At 39.5% G+C, this 20,415-nt stretch overlaps 1 protein-coding gene across 2 annotated transcripts in view; it reads left to right on the top strand.

Moving 5' to 3' along the window:
• The first annotated feature begins 1,798 nt into the window (after positions 1 to 1,798).
• The window catches only part of BVES (blood vessel epicardial substance), a 36,636-nt gene continuing 18,019 nt past the window's right edge, over positions 1,799 to 20,415 (top strand). The window contains exons 1-7 of one of the 2 annotated variants that reach the window (XM_027057178.2): positions 1,799 to 1,968; positions 5,746 to 5,981; positions 8,927 to 9,051; positions 11,778 to 11,965; positions 12,714 to 12,822; positions 18,593 to 18,760; positions 19,664 to 19,805. In XM_027057178.2, the coding sequence (XP_026912979.1) occupies positions 5,756 to 5,981; positions 8,927 to 9,051; positions 11,778 to 11,965; positions 12,714 to 12,822; positions 18,593 to 18,760; positions 19,664 to 19,805 (958 nt within the window). In that variant the 5' untranslated portion in view covers positions 1,799 to 1,968; positions 5,746 to 5,755. Of the gene's footprint in view, positions 1,969 to 2,018; positions 2,569 to 5,745; positions 5,982 to 8,926; positions 9,052 to 11,777; positions 11,966 to 12,713; positions 12,823 to 18,592; positions 18,761 to 19,663; positions 19,806 to 20,415 lie in introns of those variants that run through there. The other variant, XM_015076649.3, reaches the window with a different exon arrangement.

Raw genomic sequence — 20,415 nt, forward strand, 5'->3', positions numbered from 1 at the left:
ACATTATTATATTTCTAATATTTCTACAAAACATTTTTAAGTAGTCTCCATACCCAACATGGGGCTCAAACTCATGATCTCAAGATCAAGAATTTCAGGCTCTACTGACTGAGCCAGCCAGTCACCCCTCTGCAAATTATTATTATTATTATTATTATTATTATTATTATTAGGCTTTGGAGAACAAGATTGTTTGGATGTTCTATAATTTACTTAGTTCCATATGATTAGAGTTTAGGTTATTCCCAGTGTTCTTTATTATAAGCCATCCTCCAATGCATATCCATGCAGAATCTTTGTGCACAATTATTATTGTATCTACACCTTAAAATGTATTCAGTCGTAGCTACGAAATGGCTGGCAGAGCATCTAGAAAGAAATAGACTCTGAGGAAGTAGCCTTGAAAATTAATCTTGTATAGTTATAACAAATTTCAGACCTGTTAGAGGAGCTTTATCAGTATAATGTATATTCATATAGGTAGAACTCACTGTGTACCACATACCATTCTGAGCTTTCTACATATATTAAGTCATTTAGTCCTCAAAGCCCCCATTGTGATACAGGTGCAATCATCACTGTCATCATCATCATCACCATCCCCATGGTGCAAAAAAAGGAAACTGAAGCACAGAAAAGTTAAGCAACTTTCCAAGATCACACAGCCAGCTGGTGGTAGAGGCAGGCTTCAAACCCGGCCTGTCCAGCACTGGGCCCCACGTTCTTGGACACTATGTTGCCCTGCCTCGTCACTGGAGAGATTTGGCAAGTGTGAACCTCCAGGTACTTACCTTATAATGTACCTGTGTTCTTTTTCATATTTAGATCATGTCTGGCACGCATGAATGGCCTCCTACTCTAATAATCGGCACAAATTCTGTCCCAACATGGGACACTTGGGGTGGAAACTGAAGGTCCACCTAACGGTCCTCTTTTGTCTTCCACCCCCTCCCTCATGCCAACTCTTCATTAATTTGCCCTGCATTTCTTACCCCAAATGGTTGTCCTCTATGAACAGTAAAGATTGATTGGAGCATACTTTCATATCTTGTTTTCCAGTTTATGGTCCCAAGTCTACCAACTTCACTTGTCAAATTCGGGTGGAGCTCCGCTTTGAGCGGAGGGCCCTGCACCACCATGGGAGGGCAAATTTCGGGTAAGTACCCTCTTTTCTTTGAAACCAAACGTGGCTTGTGTCAAAAGTCTCTCCCGCGTGGTCCCCGCAGCAATAAGGCTGGCTTGCTCCGACCCGCTTCCCGGAGGGCGGTGTCCTGCGTCCGTGTGAGCCAACCCGCCAGCCTCCACCGCGAGGCTCAGACGCGGAGTTGCGCGCTCTCCCGGCCCTTCCTGCCGGTGCTGAGATGCGAGCGAGTGTCCCAGAAAAGAGTTATGCGTGTGGGTCGTTCGACCTGGATGGGAATGAAATTCTAGTTCTCATTTTTATCCTGATTTCTCTCCCTGCTGGGATCCTACTGCTCGAGTTCACGAGTTATCCCCAAGGAGAAGAGCCACCAACGCCGCTGGTCCTAAGATGCTGCCCGCCCCCCGCCCCCCTCCACAGTGATGCCCAAACAAGGACAGAATCGAGAAGTAGAGAGGAAACGGGAAAAGAAATAAGCGGGTGTTTCAAACTGAACACGGCGGTGCAGACGCGGCGGTGGAACTGGAGCAGCCCGGCGGGGAGTCGGGCCGAGGCCCCGGGCTCCGCCCGCCGGGGGGCGCCGGGGCGGCGGGCGCGTGCGCGGTGCGGCCCCAGCCCGGGCAGCCACCGTCGCGATGCCTATTTTAGTCAAAGCCGCTGCCGGCGCGGGGACCCGGCACCGGCCAAGGAGGCTCCGGACCCGCGATCTGCCGAGGCTGTCGCCTCGGGCGCCCGTCGAGCCGCCGCGTCGCCGTCCCCCGCGCCCTGCCGCTGTCGCCCCAAACTTTGGCCAGCGCCGCCCAGGTTCGGTGCCAGGGACGAGCCAGGTAAGGAGCGGGAGGCGTAGCTGCCGCCGGCTCCCCCCGCGCGCCCGGATATTTGCAGCGTCGAGCTCCCGGGGCTAAATCGGGAAGCGAAAGTTGGATCCCTGCTCCGCTGGGAGCAACTTTGTCAGCCCCCGCGGCGCTCGGGTTTTCCAGCCTGGCCGCCGGGAGCCCCGCCCTCTCCCTGGCCGGGCCATCGTGGGGTTCCCTGGTCTCGGAAACTGCCCTTCTCCCCCGTCTGGGGTTCACGGCCACAGACCCTCAGGTGCCAGCTGCTGCAACATGGGTCTGGCAGCGCCAGCGTCCCCTGGCGCACGAGCCCCTTCCGGTGCCGGTTCCCGCGCTCTGGCCGGGGCAAGCCCTTGGTGAGCTGGGCATCTCCGCTCCCCGCTGGACTTCCGGGGCTCCGGGCCCCTAACCCACTACGACTCGTCCTCGCCCGCTGTAGGGCCGCCGCTCTCACGCGGAGGCTGCGGGCAGCCGGGCGCACCGTGTGGCCTGCCCTGGCCGGGCGCTGGGAGTGCCAGGTGGGGCGCGGTGCTCACTGAACACCCCGCGTGGCCCCGGAGTTCGGGTCAAGGAGAACAGTGGACACTGAGCGAGGTGAGCGGGTTCCCTGGGGAGAACCGATGGCTGGGGAACCCGTGAATCTCGCCACCCACCAGCGCCCTCGTTTCTGAGGCTTTGGGGAACGTGTTATTGGCCAGACACGTCCCAGAAACTGCTTGCCTTAACCCAAGAATATGTGCGAAAAGACCCTTGGCAGCGTAATGCCCTTTGCCATTCCGAAAATGTGCAAAGGTTCGGTTCGATTTACAGAATGGATTAAATCTGCCAGCACGACTTTTGTTCATTGCTGCTATCTTTTTCATTTTTGTAGTTTGGTGAAGGATTAATGTTAGTTTCACCATTTAGCTGTTTAATACTGCAGACACGTAGCTATTGAAAATCAATAGAACAACAGGACTTTACCAGAGCAGGTAATTAAGGGAATTAGACTCTGAAGAACTAATAGAAGAAAGAAGACTTCTCTTGACTCAGTCAAAATTTATCTGAACGTTTACCAATTTACCAGTCTAGCCTTCCTCCTTAGACTCATTGTCTGTAGAAGGCTAGTTCAGTGTTAACGACTTAAATCCATTAAAAGTGATCAAAAGAAGCTGAAACCAGTAAGGTCTAATCAATATTATTGACAACAGGTAACTGGCATTTCAAAATTGATGTAAAGATAAATGCACAAATAAATAATAAATTATATAATAAATGTATTATACAATGTTATTCTATAAGCTATAATACATAGAGAAAATTTAAAAATATACATTTTAAATAAGGTGTGGAGCATCAAAATATGTTGTAGGGTGATCCCACCTTTTAAAAATTCCTGTTATTTTTCTGATTCTTGCATCAGTGGATCATAGTTTTCCTATTATTGCTCTTGGAGCAGAAGTTGGTACTTTTATTGCCACCTGAAGAACTTTTAAAAGCCTGAAATTGAGCTAGTTGGCATTACAGGTATAATTGGGTGGATATGAGGGGGAATATGTCTTAACTAACTTATTATATAAATGTGTATTAGAGCCTCAGGCTATTAAAACTTGAAAGTGTTTCAAAGTCCATCTAGTCCAGCTGCCTCTGGTCCCAGGAAGAGGCAGACCCAAGCAGCGGAAATGACTTTCCCCTGACTTCTGTGGCTCCCCAGGGCTTTTGGTATAGAACCTGACTCTCTTAGTCCCAGGAGCACTGGACACTTTCCTGTCTTTACTTCTAAGGTTTGGGGAGACTGAAAATGATTTCTAAAAGTGTTTGTCATGTTTGTGTCCCTTCTGTATGGCTTTCAGCTCTGGCATTCTCTACAGAATCTAGGCCTTGGGTATACGTAGATGAATATGACAACACCCCTGCCTCATAGAGAGCACAGGGTAGTTAGAAAAGCAAATAGGACAATGGAGGTGGAAGCCATAGAAATGTACTTATTAGGGGCGCCTGGGTGGCTTAGTTGGTTGAGCATCTGACTTTGGCTCAGGTCATGATCTCACAGTTTGTGGGTTCCAGCCCCATGTCAGGGTCTGTGCTGACAGCTCAGAGCCTGGAGCCTGCTTCGGATTCTGTGTCTCCCTCTCTCTCTGCCCCTCCTCCGCTTGTGCTCTGTCTCTCAGTCTCTCAAAAATGAAAAAACATTAAAAAAAAAAAAGAAATGTGGTTATTAGTTTAGGTAATGCTAATGCATAAGCAGACCTTGACACTAGCTTATGAGTGATAGAGGACCTTTAATTTCATTCTCCCTCCTGCAGAAATTATAGGATTAATTCTGATTTGGTCTTAAAAGCAAACGTCATATAAATGGAATTATTCAAATAATCATGCCCCTCGCCCCCAATAGGCTTATATTTTTGTTGATTCAAACATTTGGAAAGTAGTTGGATTTTTGTGGTTTCTTTCCTTTTTGCAGAAAATCAACATCTAAGTCAACTATTTCTCTTATATTTTTGAACTATGTCAGAATTGTATGAAGAGATCTTTAATTGACTTGATCATTTCATTCATAGTTTGTAATGCGTGTATGTTTTTTTATCATCTTAACGAAGGTAGAATTCCTTCAGATTTGTCTAATAACATCCTTTCAGAATGCCCAACCTATACCAATTAATTATTCTACCACCTAAAACCTGTACTTTGGTATGATAAAAAAAAATGATTGGAAATGTATGGCTAATTATATGACCTTATTTTGGAAAGAAATACTTATCATTAGAATGAAATTAAAGATATTTTTGGTTCCCATTTGGAATTCTATTTCTGAAACAGGATAATTAATATAATCTGTAAACCTACATGGTTTTTGTCAGGGACCAATTTGTATAACTAATAATAGATAAAGTTTTTTAAGTACCAGAGAAGGAGGACAGGTAATTTAGTCAGGAAATAGTGCCACTTTGTGTTAAGGTTTATGTAAGCATGTGTAAAATGTATACTCTTTGAAATGTATTCGCTATAGATTTTTACATTAAATAGTTGAAAGAATGTTCATTACCTCTCCTACATAGAAGTAAACCGGAAGTTTACTACTTTTTAATTTGTGATGTGCTATCAAGTAGAGTTTTTATGGGAAAGAAAGTAGAGACTTAAACTGGACGATGAAAGGAGTAAATGTTATATCTGTGTATGTATAAGTGATTAGTAATGTATTTATTATGTGCATATAGGATAATATGGAATGTATATGTGTATGATATAATGACTTAATGACAGTTAAAAATAGAGCCTCCTCAATATCCTAAGCCTTCAAATAAAAGATATGAGAGTGTTAATTTTTTGGAAACTATTTAAAAAATCAGTTTTTCCATTTACTTTTTCTGTGTTCAGAATCAGTGTCATAGTGGGAATGTGATAGAAAACTTTGTAATTGCTGTGGTTTATGAATATTGGTGATTGCCTTTTAGACAAATTAATTCCTCATTCCTCTCTCCCCACCATGTATGTCTATATACAGATATACATATCAGTGAATAGTTGTGCACTATGCTAAATATTTTATATATTTCATTTCATCTTAGTAGAAAGTTAAATGAGTATTATTATCATCGTTTAACAGATAAAGAAATGGATACACTTAATGTGTGACTGGTGGGGTTCAAACCTGGCTTCAATTCATAAGTACCAAAGAAGTCTATTTACCAATATTTAGTTCACAGAAATCATTTTGATATAATACCTATAGGGGTAGTAAGATACAGCTGCCATTTTTATGATTGTCCTTTTGTTTCTTTGTTTTTACAGAGTTTTCAAGATGAATTATACCGAGTCAAGCCCATTGACAGAATCAACTGCAATAGGTTTTACACCTGAGTTAGAAAGTGTCATACCCGTGCCTTCCAATGAGACCATATGTGAAAACTGGAGAGAGATACATCATCTAGTTTTTCATGTAGCAAATATTTTTTTCACAATTGGGTTGGTTATTCCAACTAGTCTTCATCTTCATATGATACTTCTTAGGGGGATGTTAACTATAGGTAAGATACCTGACTGAGATGTATTTAAGTTCTCTATAACTGGCATCAGATGGGCTCAGTGTTGGGGACTTCAGACTGTTCCTTGTCAGGTCTGTAGCATACCAGAAATATAAATCTTTGTCAGCAAATAAGCAGTACGTGTATCAGGTAACTTGCAAGGTAGGCCTTTACATACCATATCTTTCCATATTTATTTTATATAAGACCATGTATGTTTCCTATGTTGTTAGATTTTCCAGGTATCAAAAAACCCATTTGTATATAGGAGTGTGGACTTTGGAGCAGACTGTGTAATTCAAATCCTGATTCCACCACTTGCTAACTGTGTAACTAGGGCAGGTGTTTAAACCTTTCTACTCCTCAGTTTCCCATGTGCCAAATAAGGGTAAAAATAATACTACCCCCTAGAGTTGTTGGAAGAATTAAACGAGTGTGTGTGTGTGTGTGTGTGTGTGTGTGTTTGTGTGTGTGTGTAAGAGTGTGTGTGTGTGTGTGTGTGCGTGATATTTGACTTATAACAGGCCTGGGACATAGTAAGTACTATCCAGTCGTAAGCACTATTATTTGGATAGGCTTTTACTTATTACCTGTAATGCAACACTGGAAACAAAAGCAGTTTCCTAGACACAATAGTTCAAATAAAACTTTTGAGGGAGCTCCAATAATCCTGGTGAAGCAGGTTAAACAGATTCACATCAAAATACCAGAACAATTGAATTTATTATTTTAGGCAGTGATTTTTGACAAATTACTCTCTATGTGATTATTTCCTTGATGATTCTTTTATTCAGATGCATTTTTGAGCACCTGTAATGTGTCAGGTAAAGACTGAAGAAGGCAGTGTCCATTTTTGAAAAAAGATGCTTTTGGGGGGGCGGGAGACACAGATGCACAGTCACGTGTGAGGTGTTGGAGGCTGTGATGCACATGTGCACCCAGTGCCAGGGAGAAACGGAGAGGGTGACAGCCTCAGCAGGAAGGTGGAGCAAGGTCACGCTGTGGAGATGACATTGGAGCTGGCTTTTGGAAGATGAACAGGATTTCTCTGAGTGTGAGTGTGTGTGGTATCCAGGAAAAGGCACAGAAGAGAGGGAAGTTCATCATATCTAGGGGGAGTGGAGAGTAGCTCATTATGCCTGAAATACATGAAAAATTACAAGGAATGGTCAAAGTAAAGCCTAGAAGCGAGAGACAGGCTTCCAGTTATGGAATGGATAAGTTATGGGAATAAAAGGCACAGCATAGGGAATATAGTCAGTGATACTGTAATAATGCTGTGTGGCAACAGATGGCAGCTACACTTATGGTGAGCACAGCATAACATATATAGGTGTAAACGTGTTGAACCACTCTGTTATACGCCTGAAACTAACGTAACATTATGTGTCAACTACACTCAAAATAGGTAGATGATAGATAGATAGATAGATAGATAGATAGATAGATAGATAGATAAAATAAGAGGCTGGAAGGGAAGCCAGAAGGTGGCCTGTGGGTTTCTGTGGCTGTAACCTCTGAGTAAGGCAGGGATTGCAGCAGGCATTGCAGAGTGTTGAATGAAAAACAAAACCAAACCACACCCTGCAAAAAAGGCAAAAGCTAATTATAAATTTTAAGACACAGTTTTAGAGGTGGGACGGGCCAAGGAGATCATCTAGTTCGACACTTAATAGACAAAGAGACCTGGAGAAGTTAACTGACTCATTCAAAATTAAGATGGAGAGAACGTGACTAACCCAGGACTGTAATTCAGATCCTCATGTTCCCAGTCAGCTGAAGCATTATGCTTCCCTGTCTTCTTTAAGTAATAGTATTTTAAAATTCAACAACATTTGCTATGAAATATTTTTTAAAGAACTTATGAAGTTTTACATTTTGGCCTGTTCAGGTGTCCCAAATCATTATGATGAAATAAAAATTGCAAATGACCAACTTTTTAATGCGGGTGCTTAGCTCTTATGTGCATATATGTTGTTGATATATTTGTATCATATTGATCGTTTTATTTCAAATTATATATTGACTCTCCCACCATCCATCGATCAAAAGAAAATGGGTATTTTTCCTAAATTAAGACAATTGATAAGAAAAAGCAAGATTTCCACAGGTGAATGGAAAATCATCAAGTGAAAATTTACATGGTTAAATATATGGTAAAATATTCAGGCTCACCAATAATCACGGAAATGCAAAATCAAATAAAATATGTAATTCCTCACTATCAAATGAAGAGACTTCAAATTTTGTAATATTGTCAACTTAATAGTAGCATTCCTAACGAGTAGGATTGCAAATGTCTATATACCTTTGAGAAGCAATTCTTTAGTCTCATCAAAAGCTGTGAAGTTCATTTCCTTGACTTACTGTTAGGTAATCCACCCTAAGAAAATAGTAAACAAAACAAAACAAAAAAACACATTAATTTTTAATGTAGAAATATGTTTTGGCGATGTATAAAAAATTACACCCCCAAAATCTCATCTATTTATCAGTTGGAAAATGTTTAGATAAATTAGGATTTAGTTAGTTACAGTCATTGAAAACTATGTATAGGAAGAGTTTTAACAAAATAGGGAAATTACCACAGTAAGCAAAATAAGTTAAAGAGTGGGTTTTAAAATTTTATAGATGGTAGGTTTGTCATCAGGTAAAAATGTATCAACACTGTAAAGAAGTATAAAATATTGACAGTGGTTTTTTTTAAGTAGTACAATTATGGGGATTTTCCCCTTTAAAAAATATTTGCTATATAAATTTTCCACAATAGAGCACATTTTCCTTTTGTGGTAACAAGACAAAAAACAAAATGGAAGTTAATGTGATGTTTGGCCTAGGTAGTTCTAAAATGTGCTTGATTATTTTTATATACAGAGGATAAAAAATTTATTAAGCTACATACTGATGCTATGCCAATCATCTAACATGTTAACTTTGTTATTCTACAGGATGTACCCTTTATATTGTCTGGGCCACTCTCTACCGATGTGCCTTGGATATCATGATCTGGAACTCTGTGTTCCTGGGTGTCAACATTTTGCATCTGTCATATCTTTTGTACAAGAAAAGACCGGTAATGACTAAAATTAATTAATTAGGAAGAGATTTTATTTTATTTTATTTTTAAAATTGATTTAGTTATTTTGAGAGAGAGAGAAAATGACTACACATGTGATGGAGGGGGGCAGAGAGAGAGAGGGAGAGAGAGAATCCCAAGCAGGCTCTGCACTGACAGCTGGGCTCAGTCTCTCAAACTTTGGTCTCATAAACCATCAGATCATGACCTGAGCTGAAACCAAAGGCCAGACGCTTAACCAACTGAGCCACCCAGGCACCTCTTAAGGAAGGGATTTTAAAGCCAAAAAGCTTTTAAAATGCTTTGTTCAGACTTAAGAATGAACATCAAACATCTTTGGTCCCTTTAATATCATTTCTCTGATTTTGTTTATATATAAAGTGAAATATTTGAATACCATGAAATTTGTTTTACATAGGAGTTTTTTAAATTCTTTAAATCATTAAGGCAATTTAGACATCAGAGAACATGTCCATATTCTCCGTCATTTTATATTTTTTCGTTACCCCAAAATACTCATTTAAGGAAATCGCCATTTGGGGAGGGTGATGCCAAAACACTATATTTAGCTTTAGTATTTAACTTTTTTTTCCGCTACTCTGATTTATCTTGTGTTTCCTTGGTCATTCTAAGACAAAGAGATGTAAATAGAATTAAGAAAACATCATGGCTCCTAGAAATCACTCCATACGTGTTTACTAAGTATTCAAATTACACATAATTATCCAGTAAGGTAAAAGATACAGCACTTGTACATGTTCGAAGCCAAACATGTACACAGAAAACTATTACAAAACAAGACATTTCACAGGAAATTATAATTTGAATGATACAGATGCTGTATGTAATAGGCATTCTACTAGACTAACCTCATCGTCATTGTGACCCAATCTGTTTTGCTTACCATATTAGGTTTCTCTAAGTTATCCTGTGTAATACACAATCTGAAAATCTCAGTGACAAGTAACAGTGACAGGTGTTTTGTTTTGTTTTGTTTTGTTTTGTTTTGTTTTTTCCTCACACACCTTATACGTGGACTCTGGCAGTTGTGTGTCAGTTGTGATTCTGCTCTGTGACTTCATCTCAGAGTCTCTGCTGAAGCACCAGATTCCGTTTAGATATACATTCTCACAGCAGAGAGAAAAGTATGAGAGAACAAAAGAGAAACACCCGGTGTCTCTTAAAACCTCTGCTCAGAAGGAGCATGTGTCACCTTTGCTCACATTTCATTGGCTAAAGCAAATGACGTGGCCAAGCGTGATAATGTGGGAATAGGTTGGGGTAAGGGGATGGATAATCCTTTTACAGGGGATGGGAGCAGCACATAGTTGGGAACAATAACATCATCTGCCACCTTACTGTTGTATTCCATGTGTCTGTCAACCATGATTGTCGCATAACAAGTGCTCAAAAAAATACTTGATGAGTGAGTGCTTTCACAAGAATTAAGAAGGCTTCATGAAGGAATTGGGACTTGAGCTAACACTTGCAGAATGACCAGATGATGAATATGAGTCAATAGATTTGTTTAGTTCATGTGTTCATTGCTATACCACGTTGGCTACCATGTATCCTGAAAGTGGGACGTATTTGTGACTAAATTATCTTAAACACTCATTACTAGATCTCTGAAGTGGAGGAGGTAGATGGTAGTAATAATGAGGGTTGTAATTTCTGAATATCAGAACTTGTTGGAACCCCAAGTTCTGAACATGAGGTAGTAGCATCAAGTAACACATTCACACAGTATCTGTGCTTTTGTGTCTTCTCAGATTATAAACTTATTTTTTTTTTAAATGTAAATGCTGTTTCTTTGTTGAAATGGAACACGACAAGAGCATCGCAAAGGCTATAGTGACATCTGAGCGGCTCTCATCAGCCAGGTCTATAAGCTCCGTGTTGTGTCTGCCGTAGATTTCTTGGGGATGGATGATCATTTGAACCCGAAAGTTCATTCACATGCTTTACAGTTTTCCCAGACTAATGCTGGGCCCAAATACGGGGTGTGATCTGGGTCTTGACTGACAGCAGAGGTGACTGAGCCGTTTTGCTCTTCCCTTTTTTTCTCTAGTAGTGGGAGTTAATTGGCGGGTTCTCCATTCTACAAAGTATTTTAGCTTAGGATGAAATTGCTACACTGAAACCCTTTTACTGTCTTCACTTTGCTTCAGAATAAATAAATCAGAAGCAATGATTGCAGCTGTGAATATTTGTTCTCCTATGCTGATGCATTAAATAATACATATAGATAAAATGCTTACTGTATGTATTTTCATAAATTTTTTTTCTGTGTTGGTTCCTATTTAGTGTGTTTCTCTTTTTTTGCTATAATATTTAAAAGTTCATGTAATTTCTTTCTGTGAAACAGCTGTTATAAAGACAAAAAGGTTTTGTGTTACTTACAGGAAGTGCTAAGATTGGGAAGGTACATGTTGTGATAACATGCAAAACATCCCCAGCCGCTTTCCAGCGCCTAGGAGGAGATGTGATCAATAGTGCAAATCTTTTCCATATGCTCTTGGAGTTGTTTAACTGCAAAAGTGCCCTTTTAGCATCTAAACTTATGTCACCACTTAGTCTCTGTGTAAGATTCCATGTACTGAAATACAGGGCCATGGTGTTTGTTGAAGACGTGTTTACTCTCAAAACTGTACTGAGACTGCAGAAGCCAATGTTTCAGTGTTGCTGCGTTACTACAGCATGTGGTCATTGCTGCGTTTCAGGTAAAGATTGAAAAGGAACTCAGTGGCATCTACCGCCGATTGTTCGAACCACTCCGTGTGCCTCCAGATTTGTTCAGAAGATTAACTGGCCAGTTTTGTATGATCCAAACCTTAAAAAAGGGCCAGGCTTATGCTGCAGAGGATAAAACCTCCGTTGATGACCGTCTGAGTATTCTCCTGAAGGGGAAGTAAGTGCTCTATGGAAATTGAAATGTCCAGTTTGCCCTAAGTCTTCTCATGTCCCCTGGGAAAGGAATGACTAGAGAGGAATGATACCAGCTAATGGAGGAAACGGTCACAGAGTTTGTTGGTGCTGAAATTCCATTTTACAACTGCGTTTTAGAATACTACAGAGCAACGTGTTAGAGTTACATAGAATTGACTACTCCAGTTCTTGTTGATGTTAAGATTTTCAGTTGTGAATATTCTGAACCCCGACTGACCCTTTTTTAAAGTTAACGAATCAAAATTGACGTAGGCTTAAGTTGGGCATTAAACTTCCAAAAGCTTGTGCATGTTTCAGAGGTGATTTGATTATTTTTTGAATATCACAAAAATATAACTTCTAGAAATACCAGTCTTCTGGGGAGAGAGCCAGTGTGTATTTTTCTGGCATAATTATTAATACCAATCCTTTCCTTCTCAAAAGTATCTGAGTTTGAGTGATAAATTTATGGCCACTCCAGCTAAACAAGCAGTAATAACCATTGGAAGGCATGTGTGTGTTCAGTACTGGAACCTGTCCTTTTTTTTTTTTTTTTTCTTGTTGATGAAATTTATTTTGAAGTAAATATTTATGCGTTTCAGAAAGTGCTTTTAATTGTGTCTGTCATCTTTGGAGTCTTTAAAACTTTAGTACAAAATACTATAAGATTAAGGATCATCATGTTATTTATGAAATATTATGCATTTATTAACATGAATTTCTGTTATCAGAATGAAGGTTTCCTATCGAGGACATTTTCTGCATAACATTTACCCCTGTGCCTTTATAGATTCACCAGAATTTAGATCAACTCAGATGCACAAAGGCGAAAAATTCCAGGTATGTGTTGGCATGATTTTTAAGAAGATTGGAGCTAGTTCATGTCTCGTTCAAAATCCAAAGGATATTGATAGAAAAGTGATTAATTGAAAATCAGAGATTATCATATGGTATATATAGCATGATCCCATTTTTGTAGAACTTAAACAAAATAGTGCCTATACATGCATTAAGAGCTCTAGAAAGATATATCCTACTTTGGGCATAGTGTTAACACTGTTATTTCTGGGTTGTGAGTTTGACTACTTTTTTATTTTCTTCCTTTTTGTTTCTTCGAATTTTTATAACTTTTCATAGAAAACATCGAGTGCTTTGATTATGAGAAAAAAGGAAAATATCAGTTGTGGATAATCAGTGTTTCCAAAACATGTAATTGGTTAAAATTTTATTGGGAAAAAAGAGAAACCGGCTTTGCCCTAGAGATATCCTGTTAATCCTTATGAAATAACCTAGTCACTTTACAATTTCATATTTAATGAATATTTTAGGGACAAAGGATGAAGTTCTTCATAGTTAAAAATTGTTCCATTATGTGGCAGTTTGTTTTCATCCTTTCTGTAAGTGTCCACCCTCCTATTTTATTCCCCTCTTGATTGATAGGAAAGTAACCAGGAAAATGGGTGAGAGTATCCTTTGATCTTAGCCTCTAGATAAATTGCGGAATAGGGATGCTTATGAGCAAGAGGGTGAATCTATATAGGTAGGAAATGGAATAGAAGGGATGTTATCACCTGAGGGAGGAAATGTCAGTGTTTCTTGATGACCAGTATTATTTTTGAGTTTCATTTTGAGACTGCATACAATTTGGGAGGACACATGGAGATAAAAGGGAAAATTTACAGACATACAGTTTACTTTAGTTTATATACAATTGTCTCAGCCCTGCCCCGCTCTCATTCTGCCTGAGTAACAGGTCTGCATAACCACACAACTTGGTACGGTTATGTGTATTTACTGCAAGGTCTCATATAAGTTCATTAAGTGGGTGTAGTACTGTTCCCAAACTGGCTGAGCTTAAGATACAGAAGTAGAAAGCTAATGCTATATCGTGGCTTCCCGAATTTACACTCTCACCTTGTGTTTGTGAGGGTCAGCTGTGCACTGAGACTTAAATGTTCTTACTGTATCTTTAATCACCACCATCTATAAATGAATGCAGGGCCACTTATTTCTTCTCTCCTTCTTTCCTCTGCCCTTATTACATTTCTTCTTCTAAACCCCATTTATCTGTGTATTTATCTGTTTCATCCATTTCTCTGTGTATAGTAGCAAGTGGTATTACACAGTGACTCAGTCTCATTATACCCTGAAGAGACTGGGATTTGGCGAGGGGGTGGAAACTGAAACCCATTTGTTTCTAGAAGCAAATGCTCCCTGAGAATCCAGGGATATGAACATATACTATCTTTTCCACTGGACTTCAAGTTATATTTTAATTAAGTTAACAAAAAAAGGAATTCTAATCCCTAGCTACAGTTTCTTCTTGGGGACCAGGGACTAGGATTTGCTAGCTGAGAAATGTTCCTGATAATTGCTGTGAAGGTTCCAAAATATGACCAAAACCGAGGTACTGTAGCTGGTAAAGGATATTATTCAGCCTCTCCAACACCAGTCATCTCTTGTCTGCATGGAATGTGGTGTGGCATTTTCTGATTGGTCAATGGAAAGAAATTACTGTAGCATCATGGAAACTGTGCCCTGTGCAATTGGAGCAGACTCCATCATAAGAAGCCCTCGGGAGAGATTGTGTTTTGATTGTTTACGAAATGTTCCCTTTGGCAGATACTCAAGAGTAAATATAGCTGCTGCACGTCTGTGTAGGAGTATATAGTGCTTCTTTGTGAAGCAAGTTCCCAGAGGAACTTTGCTGCAACCTCTTACTACCTGTGCCCATAGCAGAGGACATTTGAGAGTGTCAGTGGTCAACTTCTCCATCTACATGGTTTTTTCCTGCTAATCTCATTTTTCTTTAAATCTGAACCATTAAAAGTATCCTGACAAAGGTGCTACTTCCCTCAAATTTGTATTTCTTAAAATGCATCATTGGTAGGGGTACTACCAAAGTACCTTTCACTAAGGTGAAAGGGGAAAAGAAAGGCAAGTGGACCCAATGTCTGTCTCTTGAGATTGCACAGAAAAATGTTATTTGGGTACACGTGTGACTCTTGTGACAGACACAGTGACAGGGATGAGAAACAGGTTCTGAACTCACAGGTACTCGACAGATGCTTACAGCCATTATGTACTTATACACCAAAGTTGCTGCTTAGAACTATTGATAGAATCTTGGGTATCTTTCTTGTAAGAGGTAGAGGTCATCTTTGGTGTTTGGTTTCTTTCTCTTTGTGCAGTTGCTTTGTATCAAGTGAGCTTTACCATTTTCACATTTATCTTTTGTGTTCTGTGTCCCACTATTGCTTTGCTGTAGTCGGTTGCACGTCCTGTGCTGGGAAGCCTGAAAATCAAAGCTTTATTGACTTGAAGGGAAGGAGGATGTCTTGGAGATCCAAGCCTTTGTGAAATAAAGGAACGCTAAATTTTTACCTGTATTTAAATCAAATCTTACCTTATTGTATTAAGTAGATCTTTTGGTTAAGCTGTGAAGCAATTTACTCTATGAGCTTTGACTCTACTGTATTTTGGTGCTCATGAGAACTCTGAGCATTGGCTGAACAGACCAGTCCTAGGACATTTTCATGTTCCTGATGTGTGAAATGTGATACAATACATGAAGAATATAACACATTCTCCCCTGAGAATATTCATCCATCATATTGTCTGACTGCGGTTTCCAATTGTGGCAAATTCGGTATTTCCCTCAGACACCCTTGTTCTTGTGTAATGTGAGGGTGTACAGTCTAAAGTGAGGGACAGGCCTAGTGCCTTGAAATAATCAGGGCAAACCCAACTGAAAACACTTAGTCCAGTTCTCTCCCTGAAAGCAATCCCTTTGTATCTTCCACTGCCCTGTTTGCTTTTATTTCTTCACAAGAACTGAAGCATGGCACTGCTGAGGTGCCCTAATGACTTAAGAAGCAAATTTATTTTACAGAAGCTTTAAAAAATCTTATATTGCTTTATAGAAATTCCTCATTAAAATATGTTTTACTTGGCTCTTGTGGCAGGAAATCATTAAACACAAATGTCTATTTGGCAGAAATGAAGCATCAGCCATCATGTAAAATGACCTCAGTCAATATACTAACTACCCGCATCCAATTAAATGCCTTTGCTTACAGATCTGTAAGTCACTCATACATTCTCTACGTATAGCTTATTATTTGAATAGTGTTATTAAGTCTAAATTTAATAACAATGTAAACAGGTTCACAGTATTTTTCAACCATCAGTAAGAAATGTATTTGCTAAGCAAATGATAGTATCAGAAGTGTCATTGCCTCAGTGGGAATTTGAGGTTATCGGGATGGTTGAGAAGAAGTTAAATGTATTAAACATCACCTGGGTACAATTCCTTTGTCTTCTCTTGGATGACTTCCAACTCCTCTTTTAACTTCTTCCCCCATTGCACATGAATTATATTTTCCAAAGTCTGGATGACCTCTTTTTCAAACGAAGGCACCTCCAACTCCTAACCCTTTCTCCAGTGCTCAGTTGCAGGGCTGTGCTACAGTGAGGACCATTGTCCACCCTTCTCTAATTACTCCTGTGGAATATTATTTAGTTGCCCTCCATTTATTTACCCATCTCTTAGTGTTTCTGGGAACTCCTCAGTACTGCCTTGACCTTATATTTCTCTTCTTATAACTCTTGTTTTTTGTCACATATCTTTACATATCATTAGCTTCCTCCACTAGAGTGTAGGCTTCATGACATTGTGTTCAACGGTTGTTTGTATGAGGAACTCTTGATGGGCTCTGAGCCGACCCTGTGGTCACTTAACAAAATTACTTTCAATGTGATTGTGTTCATAAATATTGGACACATTGGGTAGGGTTTGGTCTGGTGGGAAAATCATGTCAGGGCTGGAAGTCAGAAGTACTCACTTCATCACTAGGTAACGTGTTCGTGAATAAGTTTTTTGGGTCTTCTCATCTGGCATCTGAAAAATGAAGAAGAATGTTACTTGCTTATCCGAAAGACAATTTTGAGGATCCACTTATAGATGTAAAAGCACCTAAATGTTTAAAAGTACAATGCATGTATAAAGTGAGTGGTATTATGTGTGACTGTCATTCCCTGGAGATTCTCTACCACTTTCCCCGGTTGTGTATTTGTCAAAACACTTAGTGTCACCTGAGGGTATCATATTTCTTTATTTATTTCCCAGGGCAAAGATCTTGTCTTTCTTGTTCACGTCGTAATGTCAGTGCCTTTAACAGTGTCTAGCATAAAGTAAGTACGTAATGCACATTGAAAGAAAGAGTAGAATTTAGTGTCTCACGGAGTCATAGAGTTGGTAATGCATTTCTTCAATCCAAATGTATTGGGTTTTTGGAGATTCCTACTTTTAATATGATAAATAAATGCAAATTTTTTTCTAGGAATATTGACCCATTTTTTAAAGTAGCTAAACCCTCCAATTTGCTAAAGGTCAAATTTCAGCTCTTAGTATTAGTTGAGAAGCTGGGTTTTCCATTTTCTATCTTAGTAGACATAAATACCACCTCATCACCAAAATATGCTTAATTTTATGACAAACCAAGGGGAAATTGGAAATATTTGCTCTGATGCTCAGGTATGATTTCATGTCAATTCAAAAACCCTTTATTAATTGACCCCGACAGGCATTGGGTTTAATGTTGAGGATATAAAAATAGTTGTTGCCTTCAACACTATTTGTGTTCATTTGTTAATTTCTTCATATAATAAATGTATACTGAGCACCACTCTGTGTTGGACGCTGGGCATTCAGACATGAAGATGCATAGTCCCTGCCCTCAGAGTGCCTGGCGGAGACAGATGTGTCCACAGATGAGTGTGGATTCGGTGATATGAGTGCCCCATGAAGCTCAGAGGAGGAGTACTAACTGATGGAAGGGGACTGCCATGGGGGGATGGGCTTCCTGACACTGAGTTGTGAGGGCTTAACCCCTCACTCTGGAGAAAGGATTTATTTAAAGAAACTTGAGCTGTATGTAGTGCAGTTACAGTGTTTCCCACTTTGCTGTGGAACAATGCTCAAGAACAAGGTATGGTTTCCCGATACCCTGGAGCTAGCCCTGAAAGGTCACACTCGAGAATTACCTCTGACAGAAGGACCCAGAGAAGAACCCTCAGTAGCCATATTCCGCAGTAACAACCTGGACCCTAAAACCAATTCACAAGACTCTTTTTTGTCATTCACTAGTATTTGTTTGCAGAGTTGGCTAGGCGGGATATCTTTCATCTGTAACTTGACTCACGAATCTTAGCTCAGTTCTCTTGCTTGAAGCCGTATTCTTAAACCTCTGTTGTAATCATCAGTATGGAAAGAAATATTTAACCATAAATTATATATCTAGTTGTAACATTAGTCTAGTATGCTCTGTGGCAGTGCTTTTGACACCAGACCTCACAGAACAGCACAACAATGAAACTTGGAGAATTTGCTTTTCGTCTGCAGAATTCTTGGTTTTTTAACGATTTTAAACGTGATTTTATAGTAATTATAGAAGCTTGTGTGTATAGATCTTATTTTAACTAATATGATAAATCATTCCTTTAATAATATCCACTAAATTATTCTACTCTTCCTTTCCCCAAAATTATTATAGTCGTAATTCATATACACAGATGTACTTTTTTCTTTCTGTGTCTGTTTCTTGGGCAGGTCACCATCATTGCAGATGATAACTGCAGATTTTTATGCTGGTCAAGAGAAAGATTAACTTACTTTCTGGAATCAGAACCATTTCTATATGAAATATTTAGGTATCTTATAGGAAAAGACATTACCAATAAGCTCTACTCATTGAATGATCCTACCTTAAATGATAAAGTAAGTGGTTTTCTAAGGTGTACCTCACTTTGTGCAGCATATATTTTTTCTGAATTTTCATTAATTAATTATGAGTGAAGTGGGGATGCTTGTAATTTAGAGACCCTTCAGGGGAATCATTTTTCAAGAGCGTGGAAATATTTTGTAATTATTCTATTTGCCATTACCTGGTGAGGTGTCTCTAAATGTCAGGGACCTCCATTTGTGGTGATGTGGTGCTGATCTCTCATAAAGGGTCAATCAGTCTCAGGAAGATGGTAAGCGAGTTGGAGGGAGAGATGTGGGGTAGAGTGAGCCAGGGAAGGCAGGGCAGCAGGAAGGTTGCAGACTGAGAAACACTCACAAACTTGGGTGAACAGGAAGTTCGCCTTTTAACCCTGGTGTCTTCCGGTCTTATATATCCTCCTGGGCAACCCCCTTTCCAGAAGGCTTAGAAGTGACAAGAGAGGGATGACAGGGGGCGTGTGGCAATCCAGTTAGGAATTTCAGAGCTGAGTGGATCTTCAACAATTTGCAATTTGATCTTCATTTCCCCACAATTGCTTAGAAGGAAATTAAAATGATGACAGAAGAGACACTGCAGAATGTTGTTTCTGTGATAAGTAGTGTTCTCCAGGAACTATGCATATGGGTGTGTGCTCTCTTAAAGTCATCTTGTCTAGGCCCTTTATCAAATTAGGTTGGTGCTTATTGTTTTCCAGTTTAATAAATAAGCTATTGAGTATGTTAAATTTTTGTAATGTATGTATAGTAATAGCTTATGATAAAGGTCATAGCTAACATTTTTTGGCCACTTACTATATACCAGGTAGTTTTTATTTCAAGGAAAAATAAATGCTGTTTACAGGGAATGTATGACCTAAGTCCCATAGATCTCTGAAACCTTAAAACTTTGTTTTGTAGAAGGCCAAAAAGTTGGAACACCAGCTCAGCCTGTGCACACAGATCTCCATGCTAGAAATGAGGAACAGTATAGCCAGCTCCAGTGACAGTGAAGATGGCTTACACCAGTTTCTTCGGGGCACCTCCAGCATGTCCTCTCTCCGTAAGTTACCTCAAACTGATAATACTCCAGGACTCTGCTGGATGTCATTGGAAATAGACAAATGACAACTTTGGTCAGAAAAATAACTTTGCAAGTAACTATTTGGCAATCTATCAATAAAAACAATAATTTTGTCTTGCTTTTCCTTTTCCATATTGCACATCAGCTAAAATCCAACTTTAGAACTCTTAGTCCTGTTTTCAGAAATTGTTCACTTGTTTTGCCATGCACCCTTCTTAAATATGGGTTCACTGGAATGATGTGAAAGAGTCCATATGGTTTGCTGGATATTCGGCTATTTTGTTTTCATGATTTTCATGTAAGTGAACGCCTAGACCCAGCAATGTGTTAAAGATGATAGGAAGTAGCTGTTGGATGTTTTGCTGCTGACTGGTTATCAGTGTGAGCACCAAGAGTTAACAGGTGATCGGGTTATGGAATATTCCTGAGGATGAAGGAGACCATTCATGACCCCTGTGAGTTACCTCATTCACATACCCACCCACCTTGGCAAGTTTTCCAAGACTGGAAACATTTAAAATGTTTTAAAACATTTTAAGTAAGTAACATTTTAAGACACAGGTGTTGAAGATTAATAAGTAAAATGAGA

Source organism: Acinonyx jubatus, chromosome B2, assembly GCF_027475565.1.
Source record: "Acinonyx jubatus isolate Ajub_Pintada_27869175 chromosome B2, VMU_Ajub_asm_v1.0, whole genome shotgun sequence".
Taxonomy (NCBI): Eukaryota; Metazoa; Chordata; class Mammalia; order Carnivora; family Felidae; genus Acinonyx; species Acinonyx jubatus.